Source organism: Ctenopharyngodon idella, chromosome 6 (genome assembly GCF_019924925.1).
Source record: "Ctenopharyngodon idella isolate HZGC_01 chromosome 6, HZGC01, whole genome shotgun sequence".
NCBI classification, from domain to species: Eukaryota; Metazoa; Chordata; class Actinopteri; order Cypriniformes; family Xenocyprididae; genus Ctenopharyngodon; species Ctenopharyngodon idella.
In genome coordinates, this window is record NC_067225.1 from 12,045,032 (window position 1) to 12,069,861 (window position 24,830).

The 24,830-nt window shown below is 38.3% G+C and overlaps 1 protein-coding gene across 1 annotated transcript; it reads left to right on the forward strand.

The window, feature by feature from the left end:
• Nucleotides 1-1,754: 1,754 nt before the first annotated feature.
• Nucleotides 1,755-17,666, forward strand: LOC127514218 (striated muscle preferentially expressed protein kinase-like). The gene is made up of 4 exons (XM_051896828.1): nt 1,755-1,915; nt 2,356-2,832; nt 14,255-14,359; nt 16,837-17,666. The coding sequence occupies exons 2-4, from the start codon at nt 2,493-2,495 to the stop codon at nt 17,148-17,150; spliced, it is 759 nt and encodes a 252-aa protein (XP_051752788.1). The 5' UTR covers nt 1,755-1,915; nt 2,356-2,492; the 3' UTR covers nt 17,151-17,666.
• Nucleotides 17,667-24,830: the final 7,164 nt, after the last annotated feature.

The window sequence follows — 24,830 nt, forward strand, 5'->3', positions numbered from 1 at the left end:
TTATCGTATTCAGAACAAACTTTGTCCATATCATCACAAGCATGACCTGAGCAGTCACCAGTGCAGCGCCACCTACTGGTCTGGAGATACTAAAAATGGCTACTTCTGAACAGTTTGTCGAAAAACCTTGAAAGTCTCATTAGATTGGTGATGTCATGATGAGTCAAATGATATCCAATTTTCCAATGTCAGCCATTTTGGGTGTCGGCCATTTTGATTTTTTTTTTTTCCGCAAAATGCTGTATTTAACAAACACATGAATGTATCATTACGAAAATCGGTATGGGTCATTGGCACGATGCCCTAAAGAAGACTGAGAAGTTTCGGTCCAGCGCCACCTAGTGGTGAAAAAAATATTTACATGCTTATAACTTTGGATGTGATTGACTTATTTTCATGGTAGATTCCTGAATTCTTGCGATACCACACATGCTAGGTTTCACCTTATGGTTAGTGCAACGTTGTGTTTTAAACAACATTTGCAAATATCTTCGAAACCGTTAGTCTGATCAAGATGAAACCACCGTAGAAAAATCGAAAACATAGGTCATTGGCTATATGCTAATGGCCAAATGTTAAAGATTTTATACTATGTAGCAAAAAAATGCAATCAAAGTCAGGTATGGGTAATTTTTTATGTGTTCATACATATAAATGTTTGTAACTCCTAAACGAAATGCGATATTTTCACCAAATTTGACATGCTTATGTATGGGGGCACTCTAAGGCCACACACAAAAAAGCGGTGGGACTGTGCCACTCGGTGGCGCTATAATTGAACCAAACATGAAATTGGCTCCAACTACAGTACTGTTGGTCTGAATGACTTCAAAATTGACATGCCGTGTCTTTGTTTCAGTTGCTATCATAGTCCATTATGACATTGTTGGTCTGCTGTGTCCTTGTTTGCTTCTGTTGTGCTTGACCCCTTAATTGCTGCTTATATTATGTTCTTTTTAATATTATTCACAATTGTTCGGTAATCATATCATGTGATAGCCCATGCTATCTTTAACAAATGAATCAGTCAACATTCATTTAATGTCTTGTCTTCATAGTACACACAAAAACAATGGTGGTGGTTGGTTACAAAGTGTCTGGTATGTTTCAGGGGAGTGGAGGAGGAGTGTCACATTTGTGTCACAGAGTGTAGTCACATGTATACTTGTCTGTATTGTGCCTTTAAGAGCAAGGGGTCAGGGTTTGTCTGGTTAGCTTCAACTTTTAGTCCCTGCTGTAACTACTGTACACCATTACGTGTGCAAAGTCATCTTTCTCAGTTGATTGCCACTGAAAACTAATAATGTATTACAAAATAATATTTTTGTAAGCAGTGAATAAATCACAAATAGTTAACTACCTGAATCCATGACATGGATTGTGTCAAATGGCGTGAGCTAATAAAGGTTTTCTTTAAGAAACAAAGGGGTCTTCCTCAAAAGAACACATAAATCAATCAATAAATGTATGGTGTCACAAAGCTCAGTGCTGTATTGAACATTCAATCCTCATAGCATTACAAGAGGATTTGGGACGACCTAACAAACTTTTTGCCTACCCTTACTCCAGCTGTCACTTGAAAGCTGGTCGTACTCTCCTGTCACCTCTACAGGGAGTCAGTGACGTATAAAGGGCATGGAAGAAAAGATAGGGGGAGAAGAGAGAATGGAACGTGTTAGATCTTTAAATGCCTTGAGCTCTAACATGCGCTACCCCGCCATCTAGTCAGCAAGGGGCCATGTGACGTACTTCTAGATTGCTGGGAGAGAGGGTCACAATCCAAAAGAGGGAAGGAACACTCAATTACCCTCTCTTGTGTAAACAGACACTGGGACTGGACTAATACGACATGATCCTGAGAAGGCTTAAAGAATAAGCTGCAGTTAATGGAGATATTCAGAGGAATTGTGTTGAGGTAAAATGTTTTTCTTTCTTCTTTTCTTGTTTGTTTTTATTGTTAACTGGATTTTGGTATAAAGAGGTGTGATGTAAGGCTAAATTTTCCTTGTGATTTACTGTAAAAAATGTTTATTGGAGTATATGTTTCACAAGAAAATGCTATTTCAGTCTTTCTACTTAAAAATTTCAAGTTAAATTCAATGTTACTTGCCGTTTCTTTTCAACTTTTCACTTTTTTTTTTTTTTTTTTACCTCACATGGTGTACATGAAATCTAAATATAAAATTTTATTTTGAAAAAATCTTAATGTATTAAATAGTAAATAATTCTAGATATATTTTGATGTTATGTGCACATATTCATTTTGTGTTTATTTATACAAGGTTCTGCTAAAGAGAATCTTTTTTTAATAATTGCTAAATTTTAAAATTCTCTTGCTTTGAATTATTTTTGCAGATTACAGACAAGTTTAATCATGACAGTCTCTGAAGAATTGGGGAATATAATATATAAAATGGCCACAGAAGGATTTCTCTCACTGCAACAGGGTTAAAAGCTTCACTTTAACTGTTTTGCTCAAGACAATAATCACAATGAGAAAAGCTGAATTGCTGAAGACAAACTCTAGTCCCGAACAGTACCCCGTCACGGAGCAGTACCCCGTCGAAGCTCCACCTGTGTTCCTCCGAAAGCTGAAGTGGGCTGCTGTTGCGGGAGGTTGTGATGTCCGGCTGAGGGTGTCTGTGGGAGGAAGCCCGAGACCGACACTGCATTGGTACCATAATGATGAACCTCTGATAAATGAGGATTATGATGGCTTGTGGATACGAGATTGTAAGGAGAGTGATGGAGGCCTGTACACCTGTGTGGCTGTTAATCACCTGGGTGAAGCTAGAACCAGCGCTGTTCTTGCTGTGCTGGACCTTGGCGAAGGTAAGATACGTCCCTGAGAGTAGATGCACCTCCCAGAAAGAACAAAGATTGTTAATTGAGTTGAAGAGTTCTGAATTAGTGGATCTAATCTAATTTAGTGGAACAATGTATGCTTTCCCAATGCATAAAGTTTGTTTGAAGCCAGCTTGACTGATTGGCTGTAGGCCTGAATGAAAAGCAAAGATAAATTTCCCTTAATGTGATGGAAGAGGAGTTATTTTGTTTTGACTCTCTTGATGCATCCCATAGACCTGCTTTATTTCCTACGCTCTAAAAAATGCTGAGTTAAAAACAACCCAAGTTGGGTTGAAAATGGACAAACCCAGTGATTGGGTTGTTTTAACCCAGTGGTTGGGTTAAATGTTTGCCCAACGTGCTGGGAAGTTTTATTTAACTCAAATATTGTTTAAATATTTGTAAGTAATACTATATGTCTGGCTTAAAATGAACCCAAAATATGTTGGAAACTAAAAATCAGACACATAATTACTAGAAGCAACGATAATAATCAAAAGGTAAACATTTATTAATAAGCAGTTTAATAAATGATTACTGTTTAATTATTATTCATTAAACTTATTAATAAATGTTCATTTCCAGCATATTTTGGGTTTGTTTTAAGTACGCAATTCAGTCATTTTTAAACACTAGTTGAGTTAAATAAAACTGTCCAGCAGGTTGGGCAAACATTTAACCCAACCACTGGGTTTGTCCATTTTCAACCCAACTTGGGTTGTTTTTAACCCAGCATTTTTTAGAGTGTTCAGAGGTTCACACTGCCTGAAAAAATATGCAAAAATTGTACAACAGTCACTGGGAAAGTACCCTTAAAGTGACAACTTTGTACACTTTGTTAACAACTTTGTTAAAAACAACCCAAGTTGGGTTGAAAATGGACAAACCCAGCGATTGGGTTGTTTTAACCCAGTGGTTGGGTTAAATGTTTGCCCAACCTGCTGGACAGTTTTATTTAACTCAATTATTGTTTAAAAAATACTGTATTTCTTGCATAAAATGGACCCAAAGTATGTTGGAAATTAACATTTATTAATATGTTTAATAAATAATAATTAAACAGCTCATTTAAGTTGCTTATTAACAAATGTTTACCTTTTGATTATTATTGTTGCCTCTAGTAAATATGTGTGTGATTATTAATTTCCAACCTATTTTGGGTTCTTTTTAAACAATATTTCATTAACAATATTTGAGTTAAATAAAACTACCCAGCACATTGGGTAAACATTTAACCCAACCACTGGGTTAAAACACCCCAAATGCATTTTTAGAGTGTATCTTATCTACCCCTAAAAGGTACACATTAGTGCTTTGGAGTAATATGTTCCCTTAAAGTACTGCTATAAAACTTTTATGGTTAAATAAGTTATACAGATGTCCCTTTAAGCATATACTGCCCTGATGACCAGCTGCACTCTTAAAAATAAAGGTTTATTGGTTATGTAAATAATCTTCAACCTCCATGGAACTTTTCCAAACCACAAAAGGTTCTTTATAGAGAGAAATGGTCCTTTAGATTATCAGCCAGAAAAAAATGATTGTTATAAGAACTTCCAAAATGGTTCTTCAATGGCATTTCTGTGAAAATCCCCTTTTAAAAATGTTATCTTTTAAGAGTGTAATAGTATTTTTTTTATTTTTTTTGTAATGTGTAAATATGATTATCCTTAGACATGACAGTAGATTATTTTATTCATTTAAAAAAATAGAGGTACACTGTGTAAACTTCAATGCTTCCAAACCAATTCAAGTCCCACTTCTGTGAGTTATTGCTGATCTAAAATACACAAGAGCCACACCAACTACAACACAGTGAGTGTCTACGACCGCAGGGTCATCAGCTGTCAGGACACTCAGCACCTCTCACTCCTTCTCTTTTAGGAACTTTGTATCTCGTCCTGTTCTCTTCTCTCCACAGTCTCTCTGTGTCTGTCTATCTCTGGGTATTTACAGCCTGGAATGTGCCAGAGCTCCAGTTACAGATTTACTGTTACTCCGCTACACATCATCCTCAATTATAGATGTGGCTGTGTTGGACTGCTGCCTGTGTTTTTATTTAGACACAATGATAACAAATAATCGGCACAAGAGTTTAAGAATTACCAAGCATCATTTATCCAGTGAGAAGTTTATTTCCCATTTAGTGAATGAAAGTTTGCTTGATGAAAAACACAGTGGGGAAATTCTTGGCTCGACAAATAAATATAAATATTGACTTTGTATGAAAACTAATAAAGGGGAGCACAGAATATCTTAGCTGCTGAGGAAACACACCTGAAGCGTGTGATTGACGACAATATGACTATGCAGATTTTTTGTTGTGATTTTGCTGGAATTCACAGATAGAAATAAGAGCTATGCAGAGCCGTGCCAAAAACGGAATATGCTTTCATGGTAATCTGATGGTATTAGTGTGAGAGGGGTCCACTAAGGGTTTATTATACCACTCAAAATAGACCACTGGACTCTCCCAACAACATCAGTGACTTCTGAGGTGTAATCCAGTAAGAGAAACATTCATGGACAAAAGGGTGAAATTTCCACACTTTTAAGGGGAAAATACAAGCTTTATCTTTGCGGATTAGTGACAAGTAAGGAATGAGATCATCAGACTGGAGGACATGATAAGGCAAAAGCTGTTTGTTCAGAGCAACGCTTCGAGTAGTGTGAGGACGGGAACTGTTTGTTCTAGGAAGGAGAAAGAACAAGGTGAGTTGGGTTTGTGCAAGTTAAATTCTGAATTCAGACATATTTGTGTGGCAGAGCCAACCCAGGTGAGTGCTATAAGTATCCAAAATATGTTGACCAAACTGACAAATTGTTTCAATCACACTACATTTATTAAAAATAATAACATAAACATACCATTTTGGCATATTCAATACAATTTTTTTTTTTTTTTTTTGTCTGACTGCAAATCAAGTATGACTTTGGATCAGTCTGACGAGGGGTTTATTTTTTGACGAGGAAAAAAATCACTTTGAGAAGTATTGTGATGTCACAAAATAGTGAAGGCTTATGAATATTAATTCAGTCTTTGTCTGCCTGCCTATTTGATCCTGCCAGTGATAATATTCCACCCTGTGTATGGATAACTGCGGTAATTCCATATTTTCGTAATTTCCATGTCAAGACAAAAATGTAAACAATAATATTATGATGTCTAATGATCAAAGAGCTTATTTTTCAACATTGTCAATAACGTATTGGACAGTGATTTGAAGGAACAATACTTATTTTGGTCTGTTCAAATAATCAGGTGAACTTGTGACATTTATTTTGGTAATTTCATCCTTGCATCTGTCACTGTCAGTCCAAAAATGTTGTAGGTCAGTGGATAAATCCATGGATCAAAAACTAATTATTAAAGGGATAGTTCACCCAAAAATGAAAATTTGATGTTTATCTGCTTACCTCCAGGGCATCCAAGATGTAGGTGACTTTGTTTCTTCAGTAGAACACAAATGATGATTTTTAACTCCAACCGTTGCGGTCTGTCAGTCGTATAATGCATGTCAATGGGAACTCCATCTATAAGAGTCAAAAAAACATGCACAGACAAATCCAAATTAAACCCTGCGGCTCGTGACAACACATTGATGTCCTAAGACACGAAACGATCGGTTTGTGCGAGAAACATTTTTTACCTCTAAAACACCACTATGTCCAACTGCCTTGAGCATCCGGTTGGTGAGGTCTGAATGCGCTCTGACAACGGAAGTGATCGCTCGCACTCATTGAAGTATAAGCGCGAGAGATCACTTCCGTCCTCAGAACACGTTTCTGACCTCACCAACCGGATGCGCAAGGCCTTTTAGATTTAATATGAAACTAACATTTCTATCATACCATTTTTTTAGTACAGTCAAAATATGCGTATTTTAGTAATGGTGATGATTTGTATGAAAAGCTTGTTTTCTCCTCATCTAGTAAGCCTATAATGTTGAAGCTGTCATTTCAAATTGTTTATCTCCTCCAAAGCTTGTTGTTACTGTTGAATAAAAACTGCAGATCAGTACATGAATATCAAGAGCAGGAAACAGAATCATTTTGCTGTAAGCAATTAGCAAGATGGTGAATTTTGTGAATTAAATGTAATTCACAGTGACTGACATGATTTCAACCTATCACTTTTTGCATTTAGCACATGCATTTGGCAGATGCTTTTATCCAAAGTGACTTAAATCACATTCACTGTATGTATTTTATAAATGTATGCATTCCTTGGGAATTGAAGCTACATTGCTAGCACCAAGCACTAGTCATTGAACTACCAGAACACTTTGAGCTGTTGGAACACTGTGGTTGTACACTGTAAAAATTAATACACTATATCTACTCCATAAGATTTTGGCAAAAGATTACAAGCAATATTATTAATTAAATTCAACAAATAGAACTGAGTTAGAATTAATCAAATTAATTCCTTAAATGTCAACCATTTAAAACTAGTAAAATTTAAGTAAAATTTAAACAAAATATCTGAATAACAGACGTCAAAGATGAATTTAAAACTTTTTTTTTTTTTTTGCTAACATTGAAGACACCTGATGATAACAAGTAGAATCACTGAAGGAAAGAGAAACACATTAATTAACAGAGGTTTAGATGTTGATTTTATTGAAAATGTTTGGTCACTATTATGGTGATCAGTGTTTCCTTTAGTTGGGCAGTTTGACTCTTTGCTTTTTATGTCAGTTTGTGGGTTTTTGTAATGGTGTTTGCTAATTTTACACATTTTAAATGGTTGACTTTTAAGGAATTAATTTGATTAATTCTAACTCAATTCTTATATGTTGAATTTAATTAATAATATTGTTTGTAATCTGTTGCCGCAATTTTATTGAGTAGATATCACGAGACAGCTTTTCACCTCGACAAGAAATCTCGCGAGATCTAGTGGCACGAGACCTCGTTACACCCCTAGTAGGCACCCTTAGCTAACGCTGCAAACTGCAACTGCAACATGCAGAAAGTGTAAAAAGAATGGACATTATGCTAAACTCTGCTAATCAGCGTTGTGCTGTTGCAACCCACATCCAGGCTTGTGACATATTCAAAAGCCCAAATCCTGGTGGTTGGATGGTTTCCATTCATGACCACTCAGTTCCTGCTACGTTCTTCATTGTAGACAAAGGAACACCACTCATGGGGAGGGACCTAATGTCTGCACTGCATGTGAAGATTGAAAACAATCAAGTCCTGGCTCCTAATGCCGTTCCTGTGCTTGCTTCTCCTTTGCCAGTGTTTCAGTTCACTGTTGCTGAGTCACTTGAGTTTGGATGTGCCAAAACCTTTATGTGCTGCATAAAGCTGGATGAAACCGTTACACCTGTGTGCCAAAAACTTAGCCGTCTGCCACTCTCTGTTCGTAGTGCTGCGTCAGAGGAATTAAATCGCTTACAAGCAGCTGGTGATAGAACGAATCGACGCGTCTGCATGGGTGTCACCAATTGTTGTTACGCAGAAAAATGTCTGGTAAAATTAAGATGTGCATTGACCTCAGAATAAAGCACTGATTGTGGACTCTTTTTCATTGCCACACATGGATGAACTACTCTCTGCTCTAAAAGTTTCTACTGTTTTCTCTACCATTAACTTGACTAATGCCTAGTACCAAGTGCATGAGGACAGTCGTGACCTCACAGCCTTTATTACTCACAATGGATGTTTCCATTTTTATCATGTTCCTTATGGACTGGCTTTAGCACCTGCGGCATTTCAGAAGATGATGACCATCATCCTGACAGGCTTATCAGGGATTGAAAATGACCTCGACCACATTATCATCCACTGACGTGACATGTCTATGGATGACAAAGCGCTTTAAGCGGTCTAACAACGACTAGAATCTGCTGGCTTGGAGCTCAATAAAGACAAGTGTTGCTTCTGTTGTTCATACTGTTTCAGCAGAGGGTCTTCTTCCTAATGAATCACATGTACAGGCGATTCAAAATGCCCCTGCTGATTATCTGTCACGTTTGCCTTTACCTGCTTCTCCTGCAGATAATGCTGTTGCTCCAGCTCCTGCTGATGATGTTTATGAGGAGTTTGTTGCTTTTCTATCTGCCGCCTGTAATTCTCTGTCAGTCTAAGCAAACTTCATACATAGATTTGTATTGGTTGGCCTCCGTCACCCAAGGGACTGGATGTTGAGTTGTTGCCACACTATAAACTGTGACTGGAACCATCTGTTAAGGACAACTTTGTCTTCTGAGGCTCATCTGTGCTGGTCTCCATAGCACATGAAGGAAATCAGGGAGAGGTGAGAACCAAACAACACCTTTGTGATCTCTATTAGAGGCCAGGGATGGATGCTCAGGTTCATGATGCTGTCCGTTCCTGTCACTTGGCCATCCAGCAACATCAGCCATTGAAGCCATTGAAGCCATTGCAGGTTAACCATGCCACTCCACATGCTGCAACAGGTACTTCACCCTTTCAGCTCCTCTATGGCAGGCAAATGCGCACAAGGCTGTCTATTTTGCCATCTGCTCCTGTGCGCTCATCAACTTACATAACTGTTTGCCGAAGGGTTAAGCTGCTACAACAAAAAACGAAAAAGTACACTGATGCTAAGCGGGGTTTCCAGGAGGGGGATAAAGTGAGGGCACGGAACCCCTTGAATGTCCCTGATCCTCTTATGGTTGCCATATGACTTGGGGTCGGTACATATGTTCTTAGTGATGGAAAGACATGGAATGCTTCCCATCTCACAGCATTTCCATGCACACCAACAACTCCAGCTGAGAACACAGCTCTACACACTACACACACAATCATACCACTAGACCTAATCGTGCTGTTCAGAAAGCCTAGTTGGTTAAAGGACTATGCAACTTAGATTTGATGTAATATTCTTTTCTTTAAAAAAGGGGAAATGTTGTGTTCATGAGTGAATTATATTGTTGAGTACTATTTTATAACTCCTCACAGATACCACAGCTTGACTAGCTCTCTCTGTCCACAGGAATTGCCTTGAAGTCTTTTGGTGAGGGCATTTAGGGATTGATGTTTTACAGAGCAAGGCTGGGGCCAGTTCAGGACTGCATGGGTCTTGCCAGGATGCAAATCAAATGCTGCCACTGGAGACGATGAATGAATGTGGCGTGAAACAGGGTGGGGCCGAGAGCCGTGGGAGTGGAACAAGGCTGGTGGAGTAAATGTTAAGGAGCACCTGGCAGCGAGCCCCCCATTTCCTCGCTCACCTGCTCCTCACTCAAGGAGTTATAGAGTGTAACAGTGATGAAAACTAACTAGCCCCTCATGCCCAGAACCGGCATCCTAGACAGAGAGAACCTAAAAAGATGCAAGTCCTCGTCTATTTCAACTATTACGATTATAATCATTAAACCACTCAAGGATTCATGCCATCCATTTCACCTCACCACAGATCGCTGCAAACTGGAATTTCTTCGTAATGCCAAGTCGTTGAACTCTTACCAGGCTTGGTGGGCTTTATTCTTCACCAGATTCTTTTTTTTTTTTTTTTTTTCACACATCCACATTCTTGCCTTTATTCTACTGATCCCCTGATCTCTGCCCTAGAATCCATTCTTCCCCCTTCCACCACCATCTGTCCCAGTGGACCCTAGATGAACAAATAACCTGTGCCGACCAGAAGCCCTGCCAACAGTAAATTCATTCCTCTCACCATGCAGAATTCACCCCTGGACTCCTTACACTCCATCCAGGTATAACCCAAACCCTTTCAATCATCTGCACCCAGTACTGGTGGCCCCAGCTTCAGTACGATGTCCTCAATATCCTGGTGGCTTTAGACTGTTTCTCTAAGGCTGTGGTTTTCAACCTGTGGGCCGCGGCCCAACCGCTTCATGAACATAGGATACGCAAACTACATCTCTCAGTTGGATAAATAAAACAGTGTCGCTAAAAAGGTTTTGATGGATAACAATTGTAATTAAGGTAAAGAGGATTACAATGACATACAGGAGTCCGTTATTATTAATGCGCAAACAAACTGTGTACGTGCGCTCTCGGCTCGCTGATCGCTATAACATTGTATTTCTGCATGGACACAATTCAGTATATATTTGCGTGTGAGTGTTTTACAACAGATGCTCGCTGAGGAAGCGTGTTTTGGAGGAGTTTGTGAGGATCAGTGTTGTTTATGTACACATGGGCATCAGACGCTCCAAACACAGACTCGATTGCTTGTTCTGACAGAGGAACTGTTCACTTATGACATCGACCCACCTTGAGATCACTGAGTTTCCATGCATTCAGAATGTTTTTATTTTTCATTTGTATTTTTGTGTGTTTAATAATTCTGAATGGATCCATATAGTAGCTATATGCAGTCCTTTGGAGTCTCCCTGTGGTTTGGAGACAGTACCGATTCGGAGAGGAGGGAGGGCCTTGGAGTAAAAAAGGTTGGGAACCACTGCTCTAAGTCATACTGTCTGGTTCAACTGAAGGTGTTACCAATAGCCTTTGAGACCGTGGAGACACTATTACAACTTCATCATCTCAGAAGGCATAATGTCTCGCTGCAGTCCGCAATTCATATCCCAAGTCTAGAGGGCTTTCTTCACTCTGCTGGGCACCACTGTCAGTCTTTCTTCAGGCTATCATCACCAATCCAGTAGCCAGTCTGAGAACAAGATCCAGGAAATCTCAGCAGAATTGGAGCCGCTTCTTGTCTTGGGTTGAATATGCCCAAAACTCTCTCCACCAGCCATGTCACGCCTCCGCCAGAGAGCTGAGAGCTCCTCTCACTTTCTGCTCTCTTTTCCCGGCCTATATATCACACACGGCTGTTCGTTTTTACAGCTCATCAAGAACACTTCAAATACTCACCTCATACTTGTCTCTTACTCACTTGTTTTCTAGTCTTGTAAACAGGACTCTCCAGCCGCACTATCCTTCCACAGGGTTCTCTTTATGACTCCATTGTGGATCCTCTTCATCTTCATTGTGAGACGTATCCTTATCATTTATTTACCTGCATTACCATTGTGCCATCTTCTACATCTATGTCAGTTTTCTGCTGCCGTTCCTCTGGTTCTATCTGCTTTGTAACAGTTTCATTGAAATTCTAATAAAATATAGCAAAATAACTTAAAGCTACGGAATTACTTTGCAATATAACCTAAAAATAAGAATTAACTGCAGTTGCAAACTAAATTTTAAATAATAAGGCCATTGCTTCAATGTACTGGTGAGAAGGTTAATTGATCTACGAAATTATTCTTGTCTTACTGATGCGCTTGTGCCAGTTGAATGTGTGTATATAAAAGAAAAAAGATATACAATTTTCATTGTGTACGCTGAATAAAAGAATGCAGAGGTCAATGTAGCAAGAGATGAGAAAGTTAATTCTCTGTCTCAGCTTTCCTCATTTCTCATTCCAGCAGCAGCACTATCGACATGGGAGTAGTGTGACGTAATCACTGCCTGACAGAATATATAATTGATGCTTTGCGCTGAGACCAATAGTCTCTCTCTTCACACCAGCATCAGAGACAAAGGAAGAGATGAGAAAGAGAGAAAGAGAGCGAGAGAGCGCACGCTAAGGCAGCTGAAAATGTTGTTTTTGCTTTGATTGCACTAAGATCTGCCTCTGTTATTGGCTGCTGCTTGTTCTTTGTTTCTCCCTTCAGTCTGTCTCCTCTTCCACTCCCCCGTTTATGTCTTTATCTCCTCAGGGGATTGGAAGAATGCAAGTGGGTATCTGTAAAAGACAGGTTTTTCATCCCTTCTGTTGTGACTAGGACCGATCTGACCTCCACCTCCTGCTGTGCCTTGGAATATCCTGTCCCTTGGATTTCTGTTTGTCATTTAAGAGCTTCTGGGGGATCCAAAAGAGCTTGGATGTTGTTGTTCAATCTGAACTCTCGTTTGTCACATGAGGATCATGATTGGATGTTGGTACTATATCTAGTGCTTTTTGCATAATTCTGGATTCTGGTACATTCTACCTGAGGTAAAGGCTCTGGGAACAACATAATTGAGACTAGCAGGAGTGTAGGAGTCAGATTAGAAATAGTCAGCGGTATTCTCAGCAGAAACACGTTGTTTATTCTGAAAGGGAGATTAAGTTCATCTGAGGCCATGAAGAAAATCTGGTCAAAGAAACGATTCCAGGTGAGTCGAAGCGTAATACACTTCAGAAACTATACAACTTGACTTTTTGAGATTTTTCTTATATTTGGCGCTATATATTCTTATATTCACACTCATAGTGTAGCAATGTAAAATAAGTGATGTTGTTCTGTTATAGTTCATTTTTATGTACAGCCAGTACAATGACTTTAAAACAAACAGAAGGACATTGTTATTGTTGTTATTTCATGTCAGACGTAGCATAATTTTTCAGTTATTTGCCTTTATTATGAACAATAAACAATTTCTCAGCTGCTGAAAAGACTATGCCCATAGGAACAACTACACTACCTAGTTGCCTTGGTAGCAACGTAGGAGTGCATTTGAAATGCTGCGAGCCAGCATGAGGAAAAAATCACAAGTCATCATATAGGAAATCTGTTTAATGTAGTTGTCATCATCACATATTTATGCATAGACTGTACATTATTTAATGAAAGCCAAATTATTTACACCACTTAGATGCAACAAACAGGCTAAGAAAAAAGCTTTACTATTTAGCATTTCTCAAAATTAACAGACAGCCTTTTGTTTATTTTTTGTCTTTCCAGAGAGCTGGGCATTCTAGCTGGACGTTTGGGAGATTCACTCACGGTGTGTTTTGCTTGCGACAAAACTGTAGAAAGTCTAAGTTTATTTGTAAAAAAAAATACAATAATTAAAGTGTGCGCACAACTTGTGGAATCTTGGCGTAAATTGTTAAATAGCTGCTACGACAATATTTCTTCATTTTTATATGTTGACATAACAAATTGTTGGGTATCCCTAAAGAATTGACTGCAACACAGATTAAGGCTGAATGATGATAACATTTTTTAATTTAGCCTGTAAGTGTGGATATGTGTTTGTGTGTGTGTGTGTGTGTGTGTTATGTTTATACTCCCACACAAGTCTGCAGACATTGGTTTCTATAGTAACAGTCTTCTCTTGTCCACCTCTGCTTGCTGCCGTTATGGAAGTGAAGTTTTTCGCTTGTGCAGGAAGCAAAGCAATGGTAAATGTGTTTATCTGTTTCTAAAATCCACACCTTTCATTACTGGGATCTTGGATTGGTTTGGGTTTGCAGCCGTGCAATATTATACACTGTAAAATATACTGTAGGTTTTCATTTAAAGGTCAACCTAGAGATTTCCACATATGCATTCGTCACGGCATAACTTTTCTAAAATTTCAGAGATTTCTTGCAGCTAGTTCATTACGAAAGCATCTTATGTTCATTATCTACTGTATGTTTTGTTTGTGAAAATTCCCATTTCAACGTGCCTCACCATTCCTGTAGACTCAAACAGTACAGAAGATGAAAGCGCAGAGCCTCAGGTCTCCATGGAGATGAAGGAACAGTTCATGCCTCCTCAGGGGGAAGCAATCAACAGTCAACCGACAGGTGAGAACATACTGAGTGATTTTTTTCCCTTCAGCAATTTTCAGTTTGTAGCATCAATTTCCACATTTGACTACAGAGCTTAGTTCATCCAGGGTTAGTTCTTCCAAAAAATGAAATTTCTGTCATTAATTACTCACCCTCATATCATTCCAAACTCATAAAACCTTCGTTCATCTTCAGAACACAAATTAAGATATTTTTGATGAAATCCGAGAGCTCTCTGACTCCTCCATATGCAGCAATTAAATTACCACTTTCAAGGCCCAGAAAAGTAGTAAAGACATCTTTAAAATAGTCCATGTGACTACAGTGGTTCAACCTTAATGTTATGAAGTGACGGGAATACATTTTGTGCACAAAACAAAACAAAAATTACAACTTTATTCAAAAAATCTTGCTCACTAAATAGCGTCGGCCAATACTGAGTCTGTGTTCTGACATCAAACCTGGAAGCGTTGAACTTAAACAGCGTAAGAGAATGGCAGAGAAAAAAGATGAAATTGTTGAATCAAGTCATTATTTTTGTTTTGTTTTTACACACAAAAAGTATTCTCGTCGCTTTGTAAAATTAAAATTAATTAATGAACATCTGTAGTCATGTGATCTATTTTAATGACATTTTTACTACTTTCCTGGACCTTGTATGTGGTAATTAAATTGCTGTCTATAGGGAGATCAGAAAGCTCTCGGATTTCATCAAAAATATCTTAATTTGTGTTCTGAAGATGAACAAAGGCCTCATGGGTGTAGAACGACATGAGGGTGAGTAATTAATGACAGAAATTTTCATTTTTTAGGTGAACTAACCCTTTAATTCCACAAATGCGCCGATGGGAGTGGCAAGTTTTGCGTGTGATCTCCCATAAATTTTGCGTCTGAAAGGGAAACTCCTACAAATGCACATACAATAAGGTCAGCTGCAAAAACAACTCAGTCCATGCCTTTTCAGCACTAATTTTGCACTGCGTGTCTTTAGTAAATCCTGACAGTAGTTTTTTTTATCGCCAAAAGAGGGTTTTCGCTGACGCAAGCTGTTAGTAAATCTGGCCCAGGGTGTTTTAACAATCACAGTACTCTAAATATGGAAATGCCTTTTCAGAATAATTCATTGCAAGAAAAAACTTGTGAAAAAGTTCAGAATTCATAAATGTTTTTGAATTAATTAGGGCTGTCTATTTAACGCTTTATTCGGATTAATTACTTATGGTGAAAAGTAATGTGTTAAAATTATTAATGCATTAAATGCACAAGTGCAGTTTTTTCTGTCCAGAATAGCATGAGTGCAAATGTGATACTGATTTTATACAGCAGTTCAATAATTAAAAAGTGAATTCTGTGTTATTTTAGACCCAATATCGTCTGTTTTGCTCAATTTTGCAAACAAAAATATAAAGACAAAGCAAAACCATGAGCAGAACTGTTCATCTCCGAGCAACACACAGCAGCATTTCATTTCTGAATCTGTGTTTTGAACAAATCGGGTGAACCGCTTGTTGGACTTGAAGTGGCGCTACATAGACTGATCGGCGTATGACATAAAAGTACCGCAAGTGCGATTCAAAAGCATTTTCATATTTCCATAGCAATAATAATAACAATAGTAATAATAAATAAATAAACAAATAAAGGTGCAGTGTGTAAATTTTAGCAGCATTTAGTGGTGAGGTTCCGAATTTGTCAGTCCACCGCTCATCCCTCCCTTTCGAAGCACATAGAGAAGCTACAGTGGCTGACACAGGACAAAGATGTCGTCGTCTGAGACAGAAGAGAGTAGCCAGTCAAGCAATGAGATTTCTTCTTACTTCTAACAAAGAACGGTCTCTGCTTCTAATAAACCAGATGACTACTACAACTAATACTACTTCTTCGTGCATATTCAACGTAGTGACAATGCAAGCTGCCTCTAAAAACACCAAAGAAGAAGAAGAACAACATAGTGATGAAACGCGCTCTGTGGAGCAGTTTGTCCATTTAGGGCTACTGTAGAAACATGCCGGCGCAAAATGGCGACTTAACATGTAAGGGGACCCGCTATGTATGAGATAGCAATGGATCATTCTAAGGTAATAAAAACATAACAGTTCATTATGTAAGGTCTTTATACACCACTGAAAACATAGTTATGTATATTATATTGCATTTCTGTTTATAGATCCTCCTAAAATATACACATTGCACCTTTAAAGGTATAGTTCACCCAAAAATGAAAATTCAGTCATCATTTACTCAGCCTCATAATCCAAAAGAGTATGTGTAATAAGTTCTATGTTGAATCAAATAAAATATCTACTTTTTGTAATGTCTAAGCAATAATGGCTTTAAATTACCTTTTGGGAGTCATTTCTCATGGGAGTCACATCTTGTAATTAATAAGAATAAAAATTTGAATCGTTTGACCGCCCTAGAATTAATCCATTCATCTAATTAAAAAAAGATTTAACATTATTATAATATAACAGATCATTATGTATTTTCAGGCAGGGGGAGAGCAATGCTTTCCCATATCCCAAGTGATGGTCTAGTAGTGGAGAGGGAAATGCAAACCCTGGGCTCTAGAGCGCCTGGTCTTGAGGATCCCTTGTCACCTGGAAGGCAAGCAAATGCTGGGTGTGTTGAGAGCCCTCCGGTCAGACACCTGGGGATTGAAGCTCTTGCGCGGGCCTCACAAATAAGTGTGTACTACGTGGCAGTGGGGTCAGAGGAGAGTATGTCCTTAGCCAGTGACTACTACGGCAGTGTTTTGAGCCTCTATCGAAGAAGGACCTTTTCCATTTACAGTGTTCAGGAATGAGTGCTGGCACGCTGGATATAAAAAGGCACAAAATAACTTAAATTGGGGGGGCACAAACATTTTTTTTAAATATAGTTTACAACAGATCTAAAGGAACATTTTAAAAACAATTTCCATTACCTTATTCTTCATTTATTGTGGCCATTTTATGTGTTTTCTTGATTTCCACTTTCCTTTGACTCCACTTGCATCATGTTTTGATATGCTGTGATAATGTTTGCCATGGCTTTTTTTGAACAAACATGTTTTGTATTCGAATTGAATTGAAGTTTTTCAGTGCATGCTGTGTTTGACCATTTTGATTGCTTTCCCTTTTGCCATTTTATTATTTTTACTTTGTCATAACACAACATTTCCCACAATCACCCTCATTTCAGGGGCCAATTGGACTTTATAACAAGGGAAGCTTCTCCATTTGTCCAAACCCAGCCATTCCAAAAAGCCCTAAGTGGTGCCCACAATGGCACTAAAACAGCCATGAATGGAGCTGAACTCCCTGTTAAGATTTCAAAAATCTCAGCTTCATCTCAAAGCAGTGGTTCCCAAGACACATCCTCTATCCAAACTCCCAAAGTGTCCCAGCCAAGTTCCAAAATCTTAGACAAAGTGAGAGCTTTTGAAGAACAAAGACACAGCAGTAACATTCCAAAGGTGTCTTCATCAAGACTGTCTTGGGGTTTCAATCGAGCATCGTCCTGCAATTCCGAGGATGGAAGGAGTAAAGCAGGGAAGCCCCAAGACAACTCCAAGAGTGATGTGGCACTCAAGAGGTCTTTCTTCAAGCAGAAAGCATCCTCTCTGGAGGAACAGTCAACCTATGTGGAGAAAAGTTTTCAGAGTAAACTCTCAGAAGAGCTTCACCGAATAAAGAAACTTGTCGGAAAGTCCAACATCAAGAAAGCCTTTTCAATGGATCAGCTCACCCAGACTGACAAACAGTCTACTGGAAACATTGAGTCAGTTCCAGTCCAGGTAATCCAGAAGGTGGAAGACACAAGAGAGAAAACATATACTAATTCAAATGATTTACCAGCGTCAGCCTTGCCAAAGGCAGAATCACCAGAACTACTGAAAAAGAAACCGCCAGAGGACTCAAAACAACATGAAGGGAAAGCACACACTGATTTGACAGAAAACCAGTGCAGGAAACATTCTAAGCCCAGGCGACTGTTGGACAGAAAAGTCATCAATGAAAAGGTCGCTTTCAGTAAAATACCAGGACAGTGTTCACCAAGGATACCGAGGACAAATGTGTCCTGCAAATCACCTGTAGAAATACCACCTGCCCTGCCAAAGCAAGTGGGATTGGTACAAACACCCCTAAAACCTCCAAGGTTGTTTGGTTCAGTTTCTACACTTCCAAAGTCATTTAAGGAGAGAGAGGAGGAAAAAGACTCATCACTTGCACCTAAAGTGACCATACCTACTATTATGGTTGAAAATAAGCCTGTGGATGGAGAGGCAGATAAAGCAGAGAGTGGTCAAAAGGAAGCAAACAGAAATGAAGGAAAAACAGCCAGAAGAAACAGAGGTAAACCTTCTTCCAGTCAGAAAGTATTTCTTAAAAAAGTTAAGTTAAGATACAGTAGGTTAAAATATAATGTGTAACTCATACTTGTGTAAATGCTGTTAAATGTCAATCACTGCAGTTAACTGGATGAACATTCATAAATACAACTGAAAAATGTTTAGGAATATTCTGGGTTCAATACAGGTTGAGCTCAATCAACATAATTTGTGGCACAATGTTGATTACCACACAAAATAATTTTGACTTGTCCCTGATTTTTCTTTAGAAAACAAAAATGTACAACAATGGAAGTGAATGGGGGCCATTTTTCGAGGATTGAAATGCAGACATGTGCAGCTTATAACTTTATAAAAGCATTAGATTCATTCTTCTGTTAAAGGTTGTTCATTATTTGAGCTAATAAGCTGTATAAATCACTAGAGCCATTTTAAAGTTTTAGCTTTTATGTTGTCATGGCAAGAAAGTCGTACAATTCTATATAGTTTTACACAGAAAAGGTTAGTAAACATATTTCCACCATAAAATCATGCTAACACACATATTGTATATATGTCTAGTGGCTATATTGTTGAAGCATTGAGTATTTTAATGATCGCACGCATGTGTCGTGCTGATCACGTGATCAGCTTTGATCAATACTGAGCTGGCATTCGGGCGTAAACATGGAAGCCTTCCTTATGCTTACTGCGTCAACTGTGTCAAGATAATGACAGGGAAGAGATTGTTGAATAAAGTTGTTATTTTTGTTTTGTTTTGGCGCACAAAAAGTATTCTCGTCTCTTTATAACATTAAGGATGAACCACTGCAGTCACATGACTGTTTTAAACAATGTCTTTAGTACCTTTCTGGACCTTGAAAGTGTTGATTATATTGCTGTCTATGGATGAGTCATATACCTCTCGGATTTCATCAAAAATATCTTAATTTGTGTTCTGAAGATGAATGAAGGTCTTAAGGGTGTGGAATGACATGAAGGGGAGTAATTAATGACAGAATTTACATTTTTGGGCGAACTAACCCTTTAACCTAGATTTTTGCTTTTTTTAAAGAAAAGGAGGGACTGGTGGAAATCCATTTTTGTGGTAATCAACATGCCACGAATGCTGTCTATGATCTTAACTTGTACTAAAGGTGGAATACTTCTTTAAAACTCAAAGATCAGAAACATCCTACAGCATTTTACTGCATTACAGGAACAGATTAAAATTGTGTGCTTGAGTATAATGTTTAAATTTAGATCACTACAGTTATTTGTAACCAGAAACAGATGACTAGACATTGTGAGGTTGTAATGATATTATGTTACCTCATCATCACTTGGTCTTTGTGTAACAACCTTTGCCCGATCCTCCCAGAAGACCGGTCAGATGACTCCTGCATGTCTGTGGATGATGACCCCGCAGAGGCCCCCATGTCTGAACTTCCTCTTAAGGATGCTATAGAAGCTGCTGGATCAGACGTGATGCTTCAGAGCGTCATCGAGGGAAACCGTGGTCCCAGAGGTAAGTTATCTCAGACCTGAGATACAGTATTATTTAAATGCTTATCATTTGGGTCTTTAAAATTATCTAATGATCTCTTTGCATCTACATCTTCATGGTCTTCTAACTAATACAATTGCATAATTGCAGTAAGACACATTTTAGAACACAACAACTCATGAAATCAATCTTGCATAGCTAGAAGTGTTTGCCAGTATGTGGTTTTGCATTGTCCTGCTGAAATACACAAGGCCTTCCCTGAAATAGACGTTGTCTGGAGGGGAGCATATGTTGCTCTAAAACCTTTATATACCTTTCAGCATTCATATTGCCTTCCAAAACATGCAAGTTGCCCATACCGTATGGACTTATGCACCCCCATACCATCAGAGATGCTGGCTTTTGAACTGAACGCTGATAACACGCTGGAAGGTCTCCCTCCTCTTTAGCCCGGAGGACACGGCGTCCGTGATTTCCAACAAGAATGTCAAATTTGGACTCGTCTGACCATAGAACACTTTTCCACTTTGAAACAGTCCATTTTAAATGAGCCTTGGCCCACAGGACACGACGGCGCTTCTGGACCATGTTCACACATGGCTTCCTTTTTGCATGATAGAGCTTTAGTTGGCATCTGCAGATGGCACGGCGGATTGTGTTTACTGACAATGGTTTCTGGAAGTATTCCTGGGCCCATTTAGTAATGTCATTGACACAATCATGCCGATGAGTGATGCAGTGTCGTCTGAGGGCTCGAAGATCACGGGCATCCAATAAAGTTCTTCGGCCTTGTCCCTTACGCACAGAGATTTCTCCACTTTCTCTGAATCTTTTGATGATGTTATGCACTGTAGATGATGATTTGCAATTTGACGTTGAGGAACATTGTTTTTAAAGTATTCCACAATCTTTTCACGCACTCTTTCACAGATTGGAGAGCCTCTGCCTATCTTTACTTCTGGGAGACTCTCTCTAAGACATCCCTTTTATAGCTAATCATGTTACAAACCTGATATCAATTAACTTAATTAGTTGCTAGATGTTCTCCCAGCTGAATCTTTTCAAAATTTCTTGCTTTTTCAGCCATTTGTTGCCCCCGTGCCAACTTTTTTGAGACCTGTAGCAGGCATCAAATTTGAAATGAGCTCATTTAGTGGATAAAAGTGTAAAATTTCTCAGTTTAAACATTTATGTTATCTATGTTCTATTGTGAATAAAAAATTGGCTCATGTAATTTGAAAGTCTTTTAGTTTTCATTTTATTCAAATTTAAAAAACGTCCCAACTTTTTCAGAATTCGGGTTGTACTTACAAAGGCACAGAAGAGCTTTCCTTCTCTGCAAAAAGACCAGAGACAATAACTTTATAACACTGCAAAGGAAACTGAGGATTTTATTTATTTATTTGGAAAAAAAATAAATAAAAATAGGCCATGAGATTAACATCCAAAACAGGACATATTTAAATTTTTTAGAGATTTGTACACTGCTGTGACACCTTTCAACAAAGGACTGTTCGTGGAATTTTCCATGAATCCGCAGTGTCTGTTCCGTGCTGGGGGCACTGCCTTCCATAAGTGGAAAAAATTTGATTGGATCACGGAGCCGAAGGTAAATCTATTACCTCCCCAGCTGTGGTCAGTTAGAAATCTCACTCAGAGCCATCTGCTTTTGTTCATTGGCCAAGATCCTCTGCAGTTTTTCTCTACTGTTGCCAACCATTACACTGTCATGACAACATTAATGGTAGGAAGTAAAAACCCAAGTGCAGTAGTGAACTGTGAAAGTCAGAGTGGGTGGAATTAAATTACTGACATTAAGTACAACGACATATTTTATTGTGATGATGTTGATAGCAAATTAATGATATGTAATAAAGGAGGTTTTTATTTATTTACTTAATAATGGGATGAATTTTAAGACTAATGCATTATTTCTTCTAATATTATCCACATAATAATTCATGTGAAATATTTATTTACAAACTACATCTCGGAATTCTTAGTACTTAGAAGCCCTTAATCACAAAGTGAAAAAAAAAAAAAAAAAAAAATCGTATTCTTAGTAGCTTCTGGAGACTTTTTCCTTTTCTTTTGTATTTTTATTTGATAAAAATTAAATATTTGTAATTTTTTCTCTTGATTTTTTTTTTTTTGCTCTCTGCAAATATTTTATTTATAATCTTATTTGTTTCTCCCTAGCTTCTCCTGCTGAGTCATCTCTGACAATTACCAGACCAATGCAGGATGTGAAGGTCAAGGCAGGAGAGATAGCCTTGTTTGAATGTTTCATAACTGGGCCACAGGCTGTGGAGGTTGATTGGCTGGTCAATGGGAAGTTGATACAGCCAGCACTGTTTGATTGTAAGATGCAGTTTGATGGACACCGATGCCGTCTTCTGTTCAAATCTGCACACGAAGACTACAGTGGAAGCTATACTTGCAAAGTCATTTCAGCGAAAGGTAGGAGTCATAACAACTGTGAAAAGTGAGCATGTTACATCATATAACAGGCTACCTATTCTTTAATATTGTTTTCCAGTATTGCTTATTTACTTCCAATACCTCTGATTAATATTAACTGTGCTTCTTTTTCCCACTTATGTGGTACAGAAAAGCTCACTTGTACAGCTACTCTTCTGGTGATTCCATCTAAGAAGCCACTCTTTACACGGAAACTGGAGGTACTGGAGGCTACCGAGGGCCGGTCCGCACAATTTGATTGCAAAGTCAGTGGATCTCCCCCTCCTGAAGTCACCTGGACTCATTGTGGTAAAAATAAAGAGTCAGCAGCAGAAGACATTTTCTGGAATAACTCTGCTTGGAATAAAAGTGACAAAAACATTTGTCAACACTGATTGAAAATACCTATTTTGTGTCTTAGAACAAGCAGTGGCGGAGACTGATAATATTCGCATTCTCAAAGTAAATGGGCATCACTCTTTGCTCATTACTCATGTTAACAAGGAGAGTGAGGGATTGTACAGAGTAATTGCTCGAAATGTTCATGGAGAAGCAGAGAGCTCAGCTGAACTCTACATCATACAGGAACCTCGACCGGCCATATCTACTCACATGTAAGACAGACTCTTCTTATCATTGTCTAATTAAGTATGTGTATATATATATATATATATATATATATATATATATATATATATATATCCTTTTGTTTATCCTTTTGATTTTTAATTCATAAAATCAACAAAAATCTAACCTTTTATTGAAGGAAAAGAATTGAAAGTGGGGGGAAAATCACATTATGAAATAAATGTTTTTCTCCAAAACACGTTGGCCACGATTATTGGCACCCTTTTATTCAATACTTTTTGCAACCTCCTTTTGCCAAGATAACAGCTCTGAGTCTTCACCTATAATGTCTGATGAGTTTGGAGAACACCTGACAAGAGTTCAGACACCATTCCTTCATGCAGAATCTCTCCAGATCCTTCAGATTCCAGCTCCATGTTGGTGCTTCTTCTCTTCAGTTCACTCCACTCATTTTCTTTAGGGTTCAGGTCAGGGGACTGGGATGGCCATGGCAGAAGCTTCATTTTGTGCTCAGAGACACAATTTTGTGTTGGTTTTGATGTTTGATTTGGATCATTGTCCCGATGGAAGATCCAACCACGGCCCATTATTGGATTTCTAGCAGAAGCGGCCAGGTTTTGATTTTTATCTGTTGGTGTTTGATAGAATCCATGATGCCATGTATCTGAACAAGATGTCCAAGACCTCCAGCAGAAAAATAGGCCCACAACTTTAAAAATCCAGTGTTATATTTAATACTTTTTATCCATGTGTGCACCAAACCCATCTGGTGGGTTTGCTGCCAAAAAGCTCTTTTTTTAGTTTCATCTGACCATAGAAGCCAGTCCCTTCTGAAGTTCCAGTCTTGTCTGACAACTGAATATGCTGGAGTTTGTTTCTGGATGAGCGAGGAGGATTTTTCTTGAAACTCTCCCGAACATAAGGATTTTTCTTGAAACCTTCCCGAACAACTTGTGGTGATGTAGGTGCTGTTTGATATTTTTTTTTTTTTTTTAGGCTTTCTGAGACTCAAGACTCAACTAATCTCTGCAGTTCTCCAGCTGTGATCCTTGGAGAGTCTTTGGCCACTCATACTCTCCTCCTCACCGCGCATTAGCACGATTTAGACACACATCCTCTTCCAGGCAGATCTGTAACATCTTTAGTTGATTGGAACTTCTTAAATATTGTCCTGAAGGTGGAAATGGGGATTTTCAATGCTTTAGCTATTTTCTTACAGCCACTTTCTATTTTGTGAAGCTCAACAATCTTTTGCTGCACATCAGAACTATATTGGTTGGTTTTTCTCATTGTGATGAATGATTAAGGGAATTTGGCCTTTGTGTTTCCTCATGTTTATACTCCTGTGGAACAGGAAGTCATGGCTGGACAATTTCATGTTCATGATCACTCTGGTGTGCTAAAAAAATGGGAATATACTTCAGAGATATTTTACTCATAAAAAAATCTAGGGGTGCCAATAATTGTGACCAACGTGTTTTGGAGAAAAACATTTATTTCATTATATGATTTCCCCCCCACTTTCAATTATTTTCCTTCAATGAAAGGTTAGATTTTTGCTAATTTTATGAATTAAAGATCAAAAGGATAAACAATGCAGATTTATTTTTACAGTCATC

Excerpts from the sequence above, each read along its gene's own strand:
- LOC127514218 (XM_051896828.1), top strand. The coding sequence starts at position 2,493 with ATGAGAAAAGCTGAATTGCTGAAGACAAACTCTAGTCCCGAACAGTAC. Across the intron at positions 2,833-14,254 it reads TGTGCTGGACCTTGGCGAAG|ACTCAAACAGTACAGAAGAT; the intron begins GTAAGATACGTC and ends CCATTCCTGTAG. Across the intron at positions 14,360-16,836 it reads AATCAACAGTCAACCGACAG|GCAGGGGGAGAGCAATGCTT; the intron begins GTGAGAACATAC and ends ATGTATTTTCAG.